This window comes from Vipera ursinii (assembly GCF_947247035.1).
Source record: "Vipera ursinii genome assembly, chromosome: 2".
Classification (NCBI taxonomy): Eukaryota; Metazoa; Chordata; class Lepidosauria; order Squamata; family Viperidae; genus Vipera; species Vipera ursinii.
This window is the reverse complement of record NC_139513.1, coordinates 269,820,998-269,837,973: the sequence shown is the minus strand read 5'-3', so window position 1 is coordinate 269,837,973 and position 16,976 is coordinate 269,820,998. Positions and strand designations below refer to the sequence as shown.

At 36.5% G+C, this 16,976-nt stretch overlaps 1 protein-coding gene across 1 annotated transcript in view; it reads right to left on the bottom strand.

The window, feature by feature from the left end:
• Window positions 1–5,409: 5,409 nt before the first annotated feature.
• ANKRD55 (ankyrin repeat domain 55) overlaps window positions 5,410–16,976 on the bottom strand; it is a gene marked incomplete at both ends in the record, with an annotated part of 34,543 nt that continues 22,976 nt past the window's right edge. The window contains 4 exons of the mRNA XM_083351174.1: window positions 5,410–5,696; window positions 10,527–10,628; window positions 12,001–12,653; window positions 14,966–15,133. Of these exons, the coding sequence (XP_083207300.1) occupies window positions 5,410–5,696; window positions 10,527–10,628; window positions 12,001–12,653; window positions 14,966–15,133 (1,210 nt within the window). The remainder of the gene's footprint in view (window positions 5,697–10,526; window positions 10,629–12,000; window positions 12,654–14,965; window positions 15,134–16,976) is intronic.

The window sequence follows — 16,976 nt, the reverse complement described above, 5'->3', positions numbered from 1 at the left end:
GAAGGCCTGGAGCCAGGAATACTGTCCCATGATCCAAAGCATAACCTAGTTGTCCTGAACAATTAAATTAGATAGTTTCACACACAACAGTACACCAGTCTCCAATTGTTTTCCAAAGTAATAACCTTGGGTTTAATAGTGGTAAGAGGTAATATTTTTATAGAAATAACATATGCAGAGAATTATGATCTGTATGCCCTCTTCTTTGTACTAGCCTCCATTCTGCTGTTTAGCGCTATTTTCTGGATTTGGGGTAAATTAATTTAGAAGCTCTCTCATTTCCATCCATATACCAGAAGCTTTAGATTATTTTGGGTTAACCAGAAACTTGGTAATTTCTGATAGAGAGTAGAAAGGCAGAGCATACATTACAAAATATATCCCTAGTTCTTGTTTACAAAATTATATTTAGCATATTAACAGAAAAATAAACACAAAAAAGGATTAACCAGAATGATATTTATCTCTTCATAAACCCATAGTTGCTCCCCCATCTTTTCCCTTTAGTAAGAGCTCAATTTCTGCTTTATAAATTAAATTATAAATTTAATGAGCTCAACACATTTCATAGTACATTTGCAGATTTAAGACCAAACAAAATATTCACTTCTACTGACTGTCCTTCCAGCATTATCTCATTAACTTCATAATGAAAATAAGCTGAACATCTTTTATATCTTCATCATCGGACTGATCCTATCTCTATGGATGGTGAGCAACAGGAGGCTGAAGGCATACATTGGACATACTATTGAAACTGAGAAAGAGAGAAGTCTGAACTGTTTCTTCAGAATTCCTAAAATGTTGCATACTATGGGAAAGCAGAGTAGCACCTATTCCCGTGACATTTTGCCCCTTTATTGCCATGCTGTTTTCTCACCTATCAGACCTGTTAACATCTGCATGCTAAACAGAGAGAAGATTTCCTAAGCTTGTTTCTGCCAACTAAATACCTTGTGTTGGTTGTGCTTTGTAACTATAATTCTATCCTTTGTATCATTTATCAGTGCCAAAGTCACTGGGAAATGCATTTGTATTTCAGGGAAAGGAACATTTAGAAAAACGATACAATACTTCTGAAGAAACTTTTTTAAAACAACAAAATCTATTGACCAATAAAGTCACACATTCACAATAATATTTCCTCATCTGACCTTCCAGATACCCATTCAATTGACAAGCCAAACTTTTCTATATTTATATCATCCTTTCTCAGCAAGGCTATTGAGAAGGTCAGGGATTTTGGCAACAAAGCACTTGCATTTCCTAGGAAATTAATCTGTACTGGAAGCGAGGACCACAATCAACAGAGAAAAGCCACACAGCAGTCTATGGTTTGTTAGTTTACCACAGCTCAAAGCGTCAAGATTGGTTTTAAGAAGCTTGCCTTTTGGGCCAAATATTTGAATGCTGTATTCTGGAGCTTGTGAGGGTGAAGATTTCTTAACTAACAGACCGCAAATATATTTTCAAAGCCATTTTTTCTACTGGGACTGTCATTTTTAAATATTTTATTTTTAATCTACACTAAAGGTCAAAGGATGAGAGAATAATTCAAGATAAAATGCATGTTTGGTCTGTAGAAAGTCCCAGATTAAACATCTGGATCTCAAGAAAAGCTTTTAACCTACACTAAAGGTCCAAGAATGAGAGAATAATTCAAGATAAAATACATGTTTGGTCTGTAGAAAGTCCCAGATTGAACATCTGGATCTCAACAAAAGCATTTGAAAGGCTATTTCTTATGATCTAGAAGAGAATCCACTTTAGTGCCATCTGGACTAGGAAAATTGCCCTGCATTAGTGTAAAGGATTCACGTTGAGGAATAAAATAATTGAATTCAGTCAATCCCATATGAGGGAAGAGATGAAAGGGTTTGCAGATTCATTAACAAGGGTGAAAGGTTGAAGCTTGGCTCTTTGCTTGCAGATGTTTAGTACCTACCTAGGTAACATCATTAGTGCTTATGAATGGGGATTTGCCCCCTGTTTATGTATAGTAGCTTGCCCTGCCATTTGTGTATGTATGAGAGAGGGTTAGTATGGTTTTCTCTTTGGTAGCTCCTTGGTTAGGTTATTGTTTTCTGCTGGATTCTTTAGTGTTAATCTCTGCTTATCTGAGCGTTGGCTGGTTGAGGGGATGTCATCCCTATAATTTCATCTTCTGCAGCTTTTTGATCTTTGATTTTCTGGAGGCACTGTAGTAGATTATTGATAGAATATCTGCTCTTCTGTATGAGATATCCAAGCTTTTTTTTAAGTACTTTGGCTATGTTGAAAGTTGGGGTCCCCAGTTACACACCATTAAAAAAAAGACAAGAAAGAAACAAAAAAAGATCAGAACACATCTCTTTCAGTAACCAACATTATATGTGTAGGGTTTTTTAGGATGGCGGGAGGGAGAAGAGCCTTTAAATTAGTGTTGACTCCTGACAATTGTCTGGACTAATGTAATAGAATGTGTAGATGACCTTGGGGACTGAGATGCTGCCTAGGAAACAATCAACAAGAGAGGCAGGAAGGACCCACCCTAATGGGTAAAGCAGATTAATGTGGCAGCAGGAACTTTCAGGCTTGCAAGCCTCTGTTAATGTAGTTTTACAATAAATTAGTTTATCTAGCCTGATAGGGTTGACAGCTGCCCTTGCAATTTTCTTGGCAATGTTTTTTTCAGAAGTGGATTACCCTTGGCTCCCTCCTAGGGCTGAGAGAGAGTGACTGGCTCAAAGTCACCCAGCTGGCTTTGTGCCGAAGATGGGACTAGACCTGCCAATTTCTGGCTTCTTAGCTTGATGCCTTAACCGCTAAACAAAACTGGTTGTTATATATGTAGGATTTCATAAATTACACATGCTATATCTATTACAGAGATATAGGTAGGAAAATTATCCTGGTCACACTTTTGGCTTGTTATTTATATATCCCTTTTTATTACTAAGACATCAGCTGGATTCTTTTGTATGTCCAGTGTAAGATCTTTTTCCATGTGATTCCTATAGCCTGTCATTATTACCATAAATCCACTTTCAAACCAGTCTCAGTCATGTTATGTAATACTTGTTCCTCTTCCATAGCATCTTTTAAACACAGACTATAGAAGGAGACACTGTTAAAATTAACTTCTGGGTCAGTTATTCAAAAATATCCTTCAATATATCTAATGTTAACATTTTGGTTCATTCTGCATTAGAAGGTGTAAATGTTCTCCTTCAACTGTAATTTTTAGCTCCTTCTAGTTCTCTTTAGTGTCTATTTTTTAAAGTCTTACCTTATGATGATTTTTTTGAAAGAATTAAAAACAAAAACATTTTCTCATGGGAAGGATTCTTTATATTACAAAACCTTATTTCAAATTTATTGGTGCCTTAGTCCATTTATAATGTAAAATCAAAATTCTGATGACATTTTTGCTGTTTATTCCAGAATTTATTTTAAGTCCTTAAACTTGTATTTAAAACTTCTTTCACTAAGGACTGAAAGAAACTCATCTGGTACTGTAAAATGTATCAATCCAAAGCTTTCTAATAACTGAAAAATAGTTAGCAAGCAATTTCTGAAAATGATTAGGAGCTGTGGTGACACAGTGGTTAGAATGCAATATTGCAGGCTAATTCTCCTCACTGCCAGTAGTTTGATTCTGACTGGCTCAATATTGATTAGCCTTCCATTCTTCTGAGGTTGGTAAAATGAGGACCCAGATTGTTGGGGGCAATATGCTGATTCTGTAAACTCCCTAGCCTTAGAGAGTGTGGTAAAGCACTATGAAGTGGTATATAATCTAAGTGCTATTGGAAGTGCTATTAGAAGCTGAATTTTCTGCCAATCATGGCAAGAATTGATAATAAAACCCCAAAATGTGCATGATCAACTTGAAGCTTAGAGTGCAGATAATCTAAGACGGAAGCAGGGCCAGTCCTACTGTGACTATTGTGTACAGATTTTCATGCATACTTCCTTAAAAAATGGGAAACTGACAAAAATAACAGAAGGTTGGAAAAATGAGGAACTAATTGTACCCAGATTGATTCAGGCCTGAATGAATCTAGTATGCATACACACACAGAGACTGTTTTATGCACAGATTTTTTTTCTCACTTTTTGTGATCATCAGATCTATTTTCAATTGATAGTCTGTTTACAAACCTTCTGTCTTTATGAATTAAATATTGGTGTATAAATTACATATGTTATTAAGAATGCCATGCATTCTTTGTAGCAAAGAGCCTTGGTGGAGCAGTGGGCTAATGCCTCCTTAAGTAACACCAGCTGCCTGCAATTAGTGCAGGTTCGAGTCCCACCAGGCTCAAGGTTGACTCAGCCTTCCATCCTTCCAAGGTAGGTAAAATGAGGACCCAGATTGTTGGGGGCAATTAAGCTGACTTTGTAATAATGCTGCTTGGGGTGTGTGTGAAAAAACCCTAACAAGCAGGCATATACATAGAATGAAGGCTACTGCTAAGCTTATAAGCCACCCTGAGTCTTCGAAGAAGGGCGGGATATAAATGGAATTAAAATAAAAAATAAAAAAGAAACTGCAGCAGTAGATGATCATGAAAGTGCAGATGAGCATTATGTAACTATGCCTTCCATCCTTCTGAGGTAGGTAAAATGAGGACCCAGATTGTTGGGGGCAATTAAGCTGACTTTGTAATAATGCCGCTTTGCGGGGGGGGCGAAAGCCCTAACAAGCAGGCATATACATAGAATGAAGGCTACTGCTAAGCTTGTAAGCCGCCCTGAGTCTTCGGAGAAGGGCGGGATATAAATGGAATTAAAATAAAATAAAAAAATTAAAATAAATAAGACTAGCTGATGTTCCTTTAAAATGATTATATGGAAAATCCCTAAATGGGTAGATACATGTATTTGTTGATTTTTGCATATTATTTCTTTGCAATTAAAATTGCTGAAAGAAGAATCCTGTTATTTCGTTTCATGTCACCCCTGTTTTCAACTCACAGATGCCCTAATAGCCAACAGTTCCAAGAAGAAGAAATGTTGAAGTTGGTGCTTATTTAGAATTGAGAAAATAGCAATATTCATTCTCATTATGTCACACCACTTATTTGTACTGAAAAGAAAATAAAGTTTAACTTCTACTGAAATCAACAACACTTCAGAGGTGAAAGGCCTTTAATTGATCAGATATATTAGAATGTCATATTTAGAAACCTCTTGGGATTTATTAGACTTGTATTGTTTGATTACTTTGCAGTTAGAGCAAAATTTAGATAGTAAAATGAAGTTGCATTTCCTTGTCTTTGTTTCTCCATGTATTATGTTCCCAATACATGATAAAATTAAATGGATCAATACATTGGAGTAATAAATATCTGATTTTAGCCCTCCAGCAGTGGATTAGAAAGCAAACATTTAGTACTTTTAGTGCTTTTTATTCATTCATTCATTTTATTCATGGTCACTGAGTGAATCACAATGTGATTGATCAAGCATTTCACTCGTGAAGCTGGATCCTTTCTGGCTTGGAATGGCTGGCAGGACTTTGCTAGTTCCAAGAGGCTCAGTTGATTGCAAGGATAAGAATGAGAATGGAAAATAAATCTGGGAAAGGCTTGCTTTTGCAGACTTGGTAGCAAATGTTGGTGGCAAAACAGATGTGTCAGTTCTCAGTGAATTTAAGGACAGTAACTTCAACTCTTTGGCACTTTGAGGAATTTGGTTGATTGTTAGCTGGCCTGAAAGAAAGTACAAAGAGAGACATCAGAAACAAATAATAAATAATACAGACTGTGTAAAATGAATAATGTTGAAGTTAAGAAAAAGGTAGATTTTGTACTAAATGCATGTAACAATCTTAGCTGCGGCACTTGCAACACAGAATCACAAGTTGGATGAACCTATTTAGGCCACCAAATCCAACCAACAAATTAAAGCCCCTCCATAATACTTCTGCTTTAATGCAACTAAAGAAGCCCATCCCCTTATTAGGTAATTGGTTCCCATATTTTTATCTGCAAGAATACTGCATATTACATACAGATAGTCCTCAATTTACAACAGTCGGTTTAGTGACGATTCAAAGTTACAATACTGAAAATGTGACTTATGAATGTTTTTTTACACTCACGGCATCCACATGGTTATGTGATCAAAATGCAGATGCTTGGCTCATATTTATGATGGTTGCAGTGTCCTGAGGTCATGTGATCGCTTTTTGTTACTTTCTGACAAGCAAAGTCAGTAAGGGAAGTCAGGTTCAGTTAGCAACCATGTTACTAATGTAACAACTGCAGTGATTCACTTAACAACTGCGGCAAAACAGGTCGCAAAATGGAGCAAATTCACTTAACAACTGTCTCATTTAGCAACAGAAATGTTGGGTTCAATTGTGGTCATAAGTCAAGGACTGCCTGTGCTACCACAAGACCCTTGCTTGTTATAGTCCTTATTTTTCTTACCAGTTTTACTTTTTGCCATGCAGACCTGCACCCCTAGGGATAGTTCTTTATCTTACCTGCAGTAGGAAAGCCCATGGGGACTACAGGCACAGAAGAGTTCATCTGTCATCCTAAAATACCTTGAGATAAGAGGTGGCCATGACATACCTGCAACATTCAAATTATTTGAAGCCAAGCCAATAACAAAACTCTGTAATGGCCAGCTGGCCCTTATCCAATTCTGCACCATTAGAACTTACACAATCCACATTTTTAAGATCAGCCCTTCAGGATCCTAATTGTGTCTCTAATGCTATCCTGTTACTAGAGGCAGGCTTCATGAAAGTGGAAGCTAGAGTGTGGATGATCATACTCAGCTATTGGCTCCCTTCTTTTAGATCAGGGGTGTCAAACTTGCAACGTCACGTAATGTGTCACGAGATATTTCAACTTTTTTTCCATTGCCAGCAATGGGGTGGGCGCGGTTTCAGCATGACGCATCCGGCCCATGGGCCGGCAGTTTGACACCCGTTTTAGATCTTCAATTTTTATATACTCTTTTAGTTTTTAATTCATATATCTTTTATATCATCATAATTTGTTTAGATTTTTATTTTTTTACTCTTGATATATTCTTTATGATTTTTAACGCTGAACTCCAATTTCCTTATGCTGGTCTATGACCGTAATAAAGATCTAATTGGCTTTGAAGATCTACTGTGGAATTTCTTTTGGGAAGGTTTAATCTCTCCCTCTCTCTCTCATGAACTTTAAGAACTTTAAATCTCTGAGCAAAGTTCATAGTTCTTCACTGATATATGAATACTAAAGCAACATTTTTAACATCGGTAGATCTACCAGCTGCAACTGGTAGATTTATTTTGCACCTGTATAATTAATGTTATTTTTGTTTCTTTCAAAATCATATAATCACTAAATGAATTTCAGTTTGGTTGTCTGTACAGAAAATGCCATTGCAACCCTTTTTCTTCCATTCCTGCCTTGGCTGTGAAGGATATGAAATATTTCTGAATGCTTCAGATTTAACTATGTTAAAAATTTGTGAGGAATACATACAGAGTCATGCAAAGTACATGCAAATGTATTTTCTCAAGTGATTATCAATTTAACATTTGCATAAAAATGCAGCTAACAGGCTCATTTTCAAGAACAGTGTTGGATGTTTTAATCCAGTGAATGGATTAAATGTTATAATTTGAGATGTGCCTTGTAATATATGTTTAGCTATAAAAATCACAGGATGATTTATAATCTCTTATTACTTACTAGGGCACTTCCATATGGATTGAATTTCCTAGCCAGCATGGAGTCAACATGGAAGTAGATGGACCAGTCTCTGCTCAGTACAGGTAGTCCTTGACTTACAGCCACAATTGAGCCCAAATTTTCTGTTGCTAAGTGTGATATTTGTTAAGTGAATTTTCCTCCATTTTACGACCTTTCTTGCCACAGTTTTCAGGTGAATCACTGCAGTTGTTAAGTTAGCAACAGGGTTGTTAAATGAATCTGTCTTCCAAATTGACTTTGCTTGTCAAAAGGTCACAAAAGATGATCACATAACTCAGGGACAGTGCAACTGTCCTAAATATGAATCAGTTGCCAAGTCTGTGAATTTTGACCACATGACCATAGGAATGCTGCAATGGTCGTAAGTGTGAAAAACAAACATAAGTCACTTTTTCAGTGTAACTTCAAACAGTCATTAAACGAACTATTGTAAACCGAGGACTATCTGCATAACAATTTTCTATGTTTCTGAGTTGGCAGAAAAATAGCATGAGAAAAATGCAAGACTTTGCTCTCTACTGCATGCCATAATCCTGATCTGGATTGCTCATTTTCTCTCCTAGAAACACTGCATTTAGCTGCTATTCCTTTAAAAGAACTAGATATTTTAAAATAATGCTGATGATTTTAATTTTGTAGGTAGTCCTTGACTTATGATCATTTATTTAGTGGCTGTTTGAAGTTATAAAAGTGCTTAAGAAAGAGACTTACACCCTGTCCTCACATTTACTATTTTGCAGCATGCTTGCAGTCATGTGATCAAAATTCAGGGACATGGCAACCAGCATGTATTTACAAGGGTTGCAGTGTCCTGGGGGCTCACATAATTTGTCTCCTTCCCAGCTGGTTTCTGACAGGCAATATCAATGGGGAAAGCTGGATTCACTTAATGACTGTGTGATTCATTTAATAACTGTGTTGATTTGCTTAATGACCGCAGCAAAAAAGATAATAAAATTGGTGTAATTCATAGAACAGAATAGAATTGGAATGGAACACAACAGAACAGAACAGAATAGAAGACTTTATTGGCCAAGTGTGATCATACACACAAGAAATTTGTCTCTGGTGCCTAAGCTCACAGTGTACATATACTGTAAACAGCAAATAATAGGTCATAAGTTATAATGAATACTCATTTAGCGATGGAAGTTTTGATGTTAGCTCTGGTCGTAAGTTGAGGGTTACCTCTATCTTTTTGTTTCAGTATTCACTTTTGATATTCTTACTAGAAGATATCTTAATTGCACCTTCCTAATAAATAATTGCAATAAAAGCCCCATCTTGCATGTCAAAAGGTAAAGGGGCCGGTGCTCATCTCCATTTCAAAGCCGAAGAGCCATTGTCCAAAGACATCTCCATGGTCATGTGGCCGGCATGACTACATGCCAAAGGCACACGGAACGCTGTTACCTTCCCATGGTAGTGGTCCCTATTTTTCTACTTGCATTTTTACATGCTTTTGAACTGCTAGGTTGGCAGAAGCTGGGACGAATAACAGGCGCTCACTCTGTTACGCGGCACTCGGGATTTGACCCGCCAAACTGCCGACTTTCTGATTGAGAAGCTCAGCGTCCTAACCCACTGAGCCACTGCATCCCTTGCATGTGATAGCACTACCCAAAGAACCTAATTATCAAATTTTTAGAAGCATGCACTGTTCACAGACACTATAATGCTGAAGTATCTGGGAATTGTCTCAGATCAATAGGAAAAACCAGGTTCCCATACTACTACTACTACTACTACTACTACTACTACTACTACTAATAATAAGTTGAAAGGGACCTTGGAGGTCATCTAGTCCAACCCCCTGCTCAGGCAGGAAACCCTATACCATTTCAGGCAAATGGCTGTCCAGTCTCTTCTTAAAAACTTCCAGCGTTGGAGCATTCACCACTTCTGGAGGCAGGTTATTCCACTGGTTAATTGTTCTAACTGTCAGGAAGTTTCTCCTTAGTTCTAGGTTGCTTCTGTCCTTGACTAGTTTCCATCCATTGTTTCTTGTCCTGCTTTCAGGTGCTTTGGAGAATAGCTTGCCTCCCTCTTCTTTGTGGCAGCCCCTGAGATATTGGAACACTGCTATCATGTCACCTCTAGTCCTTCTCTTCATTCCCAATTCCAGCAACCGTTCCCTATATGTTTTAGCCTCCAGACCCCTAATCATCTTTGTTGCACTTTTCTGTACTCTTTCCAGAATCTGATACATATTGTAGAATATGTATGAAAGACATATTGCAAGTGTCTCTGTAGAGCTTTCATTGTCCTTGTATGAATGATAAACTATTGGTAACTGATATAAATGATGTAAACAAAAGCAAAGGGCAGGTAATGGAGAAAATTGTTGACAAAACCTTGAACAAATCAAAGACCATTGAAAAAGAGACTGACAAGAGTCAAAGTACTACATATTATCAGTAAAGACATAAACATAAGATTTTTTTTAAAAAAACAACAACCCAGAAGATAGTCTTGGAGAAATGATGTCTTCTGGGTCCAGAGTCAGAAGTATTAGACTGACCCAGATTGGATCCTGCAGAGTCAGAAGTTGACTGAATCAACAATAATTTGCTACACATGTTGTATGCACAAACCTTTGTATCCTCCTCTTGAAAGTACATAATGATAGGCTTGAGGTGGTCAATTACTGCAAGTGATGAATGCAGAAGACCTGCACTGTCATAGACCATTTTCTAATAGTAAAAAAAAAGGCAGCTCTGCAAAGGTATAATATTTTATATCATCTATATCATATATTTTCTGCATTAAGGGAAAACTTAGAAACCTTAAAAAGAAAAGATCTTATCCCATTGTTCTTACCTTTCTGATCATCGTGTTTTACTATGGGGGCCAAGTTGTTCCTTACAGCTGTTAGGGATTTTACACTAGGAAGTTCTAAAGTGGTACGCTGAAATGTTTTCCCTACAAAAGGAAGTATTATACACACACTTAAATAAGTTTCCTTTGAAAAGACATAGAAAACAATATATGAATGGGACTGAGAAGAGATTGGAGAATCCATATTCATTCTCTATGTCCACATAGCATATGATTAGTGCAAAGTATGATCACCCTGTATAAAGAATATATACTTAATAGAGGCTGGTACAAGACATTGCTTTCCTAACAGTTGCAAAAGTTTATTTAATCCTGCATTTAATCCTTACAACAGTAAAAAAAACCAGGGCTGTTTTCAGAAGCTGAAATTGCTGGGTATCTCCTAAAGAAGATTTTTGTTTTAAATTAAACTCAATAATTCATGCTGTACTCCATACAAACTATAGAATCATATAAAAATATTAAAAATCTGAGAAAATTGTTTTATCTTTTATCAGTACCTGGAAAATATAATAATACTAAAGTTAGTTTATCTGAATTTCATGTGAAACCATGAAACTGTTCTCATTTTATTTCTATTCTGAGAGCCTTAAAGAGATGGCTAATTCATATATATACTAGTAACCTACAGTATACTGCAATTTATTTAGTTCTGTGTCAGGACCCACCCCAAACCACGTCTTAGGAAGACAAAACTCTTGGAGTCAAATCTAGTCCAAAAAGAATCTTTACTATGACATGCTTGGTTGTAGGAATACAAGACAGGACTTATTATTTTCCACCAACTAAACCCTTATAAAGAGTTCCCGGTTTAACCCCCCTTAACCCCATTTGGTCAGTCCCCCATCATTTACCTCGTATCATCCCTCTCGTGGGAAAAAGGAACTTAGGACCTTTTATGTTTATTGCTCCCTTCCATGACACAAGCCAGATGCTAGCCCCCCCTTTTGTTTCCCCAGTTCAAAAGGCTTCTCTTTTCCTTTGAAATGCCTAATACCAGTTCAATACACATCCGTTTCCTCCTCTTCAGGAGATGGCAGAATCCATGGAATAATGTTTTAAACATACATTTATGAATATGATATAAATGGATTCTGACATTCTGTGTGTTCTGTAGTTTGACTTGTTCCTTACAAATTGATAATTTATAAACCAATATAATGATCATTATTGAATAAACCATGCTTTCCTGGTGACAGTGCATTGTGTGGGCAGATATACAGGTATGTGTTTTTAAGGACCAAAAGGGACCATGGTTGATAGTTGTCTGAAAAAAATCTACTGCATAAGCCCCTTTGGAAACTGAGTTCATTCCTATTTCTTAAGGGAAGAATCACTCTTCCGCATAGATTTGGATATTTCATTCTGGAAACTACTATATATTATGATACAATTATTTTCAGCATACCCAGAATTCCTTTAGCTCACACTAAATAAACAGTGTGGAAAAAATTACCTGGTGACAAATTAGGCAGATGGGGAAGATGGGGAGGACATACCACATGATGGGATCTGTTTGGAAACAATCCTTCTATCAGTTTATTATCGGAAGGCACAGACATCCAGAGTCTATATGTGGGTGTTTGGTTTTTGTCAATTTTCCAAGGGCTGTCAAAAGCTTGTTGGCTGGTTCTTTGGCTTGACAAATCATGTTCACTTCTGCTTTTTTGAGACCAAGTTGCAAAATCATTATCCATATTCATGCTGGAGATTGTAGTGAGAGAAGTTGTTAAAAAAGAATGACTCACAGTTATGGGTGGGAGACTTTCTGTTCTGACTGGTGGAAAGCCACTGCAATCTGGTGTATTGTTTTCTGAAATGAGGTATTTCTTGACGTCTGCATTTCTTTTCTTGAGGTCAATAGCTTTCATGTACTCCTTAGATGAGCCATCAAAGCTGGAATCCATTATGCAATCAAATGTGGTGATAATCTCATCTACTTCTGAGGTCTCTTCTCTCTGGGATCTGTCTCTTTTCTTCTCCTTCAAATTGACTTTCCAGTCCCCTTTTTTCTTTTTAGAGGAGAAGATTTGGTTAAGCATGCTGAATCTTCCTTCCTTCTTTGATAATTTATTGTTCTGGGAGGAAATGTGATGAAGTAGCTCAGGTCTTTAAAGAAAGAAAAGCAGATTGTATCAACATTGGAATTTTATTGTTAGGACCATAGATTAATATTTGGGGTTATTAGAAATGAAATTCCTTCTCCAAAGATCTTTAGTGTCAGTATGTATGTATGTATGTATGTATGTATATGTGCATGTGTGGGCATGTGTGTGTGTGTGTGTGCTGATACTGATTTTACAACATTCATATAAAAATACAGTATGTACAGCTGGAAGCACTTTACCAAGTATAAAATAACGTATAGAAATACAATATTTTACAATATTTTAAAAGATGTTATCAGGAAAAAGGAGAGGTCATCAAAAGAAGTAACAAAATCATAGGCAAATCTCTTTCATCTAATCTTCATAAAATGTGGGCAAATAAATATTAGGTGTAAAGAGAATCTTGAACTGCCTTAGCAGCTAAGTAGCTACCAGATAAACATAATATTGTGATTCTGCATAGAGAATTAATTTTAATTTCATAGTACCCACATAATGCTTGCATGGGATTCTTGTTTTAGCTTTTTTTAAAGTAACGTCACCCTAAGTAATATATTTTAGCTAATTTAATTAATTAATTAATTAGATTTATATTGTGCCTTTTCACCTTAAGCTGAGTTCTGCTTTCTTGGGTGATTAGTTGAAGTGGGTCCTGACAGTATCATACATATAAACATGCATTTTTTTCTCACAACAATCTTTAATGTAAGTTGATGTGAGAGAAAACAACTGGCTGAAGGCAAACATGAACAATCCAGCATTTAAGCTCAGTTCCACACTGTTAAGCCTGTGCTTAAATAGGTGGAGGAAAGTTTGTTAGATTAGATATATTCGCTGCCTTGAGTTATTTGTAAAACAGTAAAGATGGGATACAAATTAAATAAAATAAAAATTTCCACTGTTGAATTTTACAACCCAGGATATAATGCTGATTATACTTATTAACTGGAGTAAGACACGTTTAGCGTCCAGAAAATTAGAGAAAACTAATGCAAAAAATTATTTTCTAGCTGCGCTATTCAATTGCCAAGTTAAATAAATTTTTCAAATCTTTTAAAGTCCTACTAAAAGCTGATATATCTATTTGATCAGGTACTGCAAGGAAAAAAAAAGGTTATATGTGTGCGTGCATGTGTATGTATACCAGCAAATATTGATTTATTGAAGTGCTTTTAATACTTTAAAAAATGCTATCTTCTAAACTGCAATTTATTATATTTGTTCTGAACCTAATTTAAAATGTGTCCTAAACAGCTATGAAATATAATGATCAACTGATGCTGGTTTCATATTCCTAGTTAGAGTCATTGGTTGTGTACAGTATAACAGGATTTTTCAAACTGTTTTGCAGAATTTAATGTGGTTTCAGGTGGAGAATAAGGGTGGGGAATGGCCAATTTTTAGCACTAAAACTTTCCATATTTTTTTAAGTAATAGTTTCTGTGGCCCCAAAAAGTTTGGATATCTCTGCTATATTATACTCAAAGCTGTAAAACATGGTGGTATCAACAGTGGAATACAGAATAGAAGAAGCAAACCAAGAAAGTACTTTAAAAAGGATGTATAGTTTCCAACTTTCTGCACAAAGTACTTAATAGAACCTCTTCCCAAGATATAACAACAGGAAGTTCTGTTCATGAGTTATATAATTTTCTTTCTGAAAGAAAATTCATTTGGGCCAGGCATTAAACTATTTTGGTATAGCTATGATGGATTAAGATATAGCCTGGGATATCCACTTTGAATACAGAAATAGGAAAAAAAAACATTTAATATGTACATTGCATGGTAGCTTACAATGATCCTCAATGAAAAGCATAATCAGTCATTGATAAATTGCAGAATGCTCATATTCAGCAGTTTGAATATATTCATACTCAGCAATATGCTCATATTCAGCAGTATGAATATGAAAAAAATTGCAGGATTTGGGTATGGCTAGTCTAGAGAAAAGAAGGACTAGGGCTGATAAGATAGCAGTATCCCAGTATTTGAAGGGCTGTCACAAAAAAAAGGGGGTCAACTTATTTTCTAAAGCAGCAGGACAAGAAACAATGGATAGAAATTAATTAAGGAGAGAAGCAACCTGGAATTAAGGAGAAACTTCCTAACAGTGAGAACAATTAACCAGTGGAACAACCTGCCTCCAGAAGTGGTGGGTGCTTCATCACTGGACGTTTTTAAGAAGAGCCTGGACAACCATTTGTCTGAAATGGTATAAGTTTTTCTGCCTGAGCAGGGGGTTGGACTAGAAGACCTCCAACTCTGAATTGAAAAATTTGAATCTAGTTTATTATAAAGGAAAGACTCTACCTGTTTGCTTGAGAGAGCAGTGCAATGCATGCTGTGTGTCCACAATAGATGGCATACGATAGAGGTGTATTCTCATTGATATCCCTGGAGCTGCTTTCCACCCCCAGTTGTAGCAGAGTCTTAACACAGTCAGATTTTCCTGCAGCTGCAGCCCAATGCAAAGGTGTCCTAATGAAAATATTAAGTAAAGAAAAGTCCATACAGTAATGGGCAGTTTAAATTCAGAATTAGGTAAGAAAATTGGTATTGTTTTCATTAACATGCATGGTAGTTTCTGTGTCACCAAAATTCTTAAAGAGAGTTAATTGACCATGTAAAATTCAAGGGGATTAATATTAGCCATAAACAGACTTGGCCCTACATGGGATTTAATTCATTCTTCCATTCTGCCAGGTCAGTTACTATATGGAACTTCTGATAGCTGTGATTAACTAAGCCTTTCTTGATTTAAAGACAAAAAGATCTCTAGAAGTCTTTCATATATTTACATGGCCAGCTTAAATTAATCTGTTGAGATGATTAAGCTCTTTCAAAGTTTGACCTTGGCACATAGTACCAGTTCCTTTAAATGCACAGGCATGTCAGAGACAAATGGCAACAATACAGCTTACCCCAGCCTATAAAACAGGTTTCTTGGGAGCAGTGAGGTCAAAATCTTTTTTAACAATTGCATATGAATTGCCTCATTGTTTTACTCTGATAGCCTCCATGTAGTTGTTCTGATTCAAAAGAGTTAAATTAACTCCTTTAAACCTCAAGTTTATTTAATACAACAACTTACAACAACTTACGTTGAGAGGCTTCCCATTCTGATATAATTTGGCACTGGTCAGTAGGATTTTCTATCAATATTAATATTTTACCACATATGCCAATACTTGAATTTTGAATTCCCAGTATGAACTGAGTGCAATTTCTCAATCTGATAATTTAAATAAAAATATTTCCTTTACTGTATCATAAACTAGTCAGGGCTTGCAGTATTTTCCATCCAAGTGAATGGCCAGGTCTATACTAGCTTAGCTTTTCAGTTTCCAAATAATTCACACTAAATATCTGAACTTTATTATTTTGAAAATCAAAAATTAAATTGTTCTACATTGTGTTGTCCAGGTATTCATCTTCTTCTTATATACAAAACACAAAAATCCCAAATTGTTTTTCTGTGATTTTTCATTTAAAAATGCAGAAATAAAATTCACTATTAGTTTTAGTACTGCAATCCTTCAATTGATAACAAGGGGAAAGTTATAAAATGAGAATGCTAGAACTAAAGATCACCTAGATCAGGGGTCCTCAACCCCGAGTCCGTGGAACAGTACCGGCCTGCGACATGCCAGCAACTGGTCCGCACAAGCAAGGAAAGCAGGCAGTACACAAAACCACGCCCCCCCTCCAGTCCATGGAAAAACCTCTCTCCGCATAACCGGTCCCTGGTGCCCAAAAGGTTGGGGACTTCTGACCTAGATAGATGCACTGCTCTGCAGCATTTTTTCCCTATTAAGGACCTCTTTTCCTTGGGGAGAAAGATTTTACAGAAGGTAAAGCTAACACCCACAGGGAGTAGGACTAGAGCGAAAAATCAGTGGAGATAACCCCTTCCTTCTGAGAGGCTCCTTTGTTCCCATTTTCACATTACTTTTCCCTTCTATATTTTCTGACAATCAGCAGGATGGAGGAAAGGAAAATTTCCTCCCAACGTTTGAACTTGACAGGGTTCTTGGAAAGGGGCTGCCAGTTGCTCACCATGTTTTAGACGACATTTACAAGCCCTTCCCATTCCCTGTAATCCCAGTTTTGCAAGAGAGGCCTCCTACTTTATCTGACTTAATATGTCATGGGTAGTATGTGCATTTATTAAAAACGTGACTAGCTGATGACAGAATAGAGGTCCCACTGAATACTGTAGTTGCTGTTTAATAAAGAGTAGGCCAAGGAGAAACTCTTTCATTAGGATCCCTTGTTGCATTCAAAAGCAGTCAACCCTCTTTCAACTATGGGTTAGGCAAGC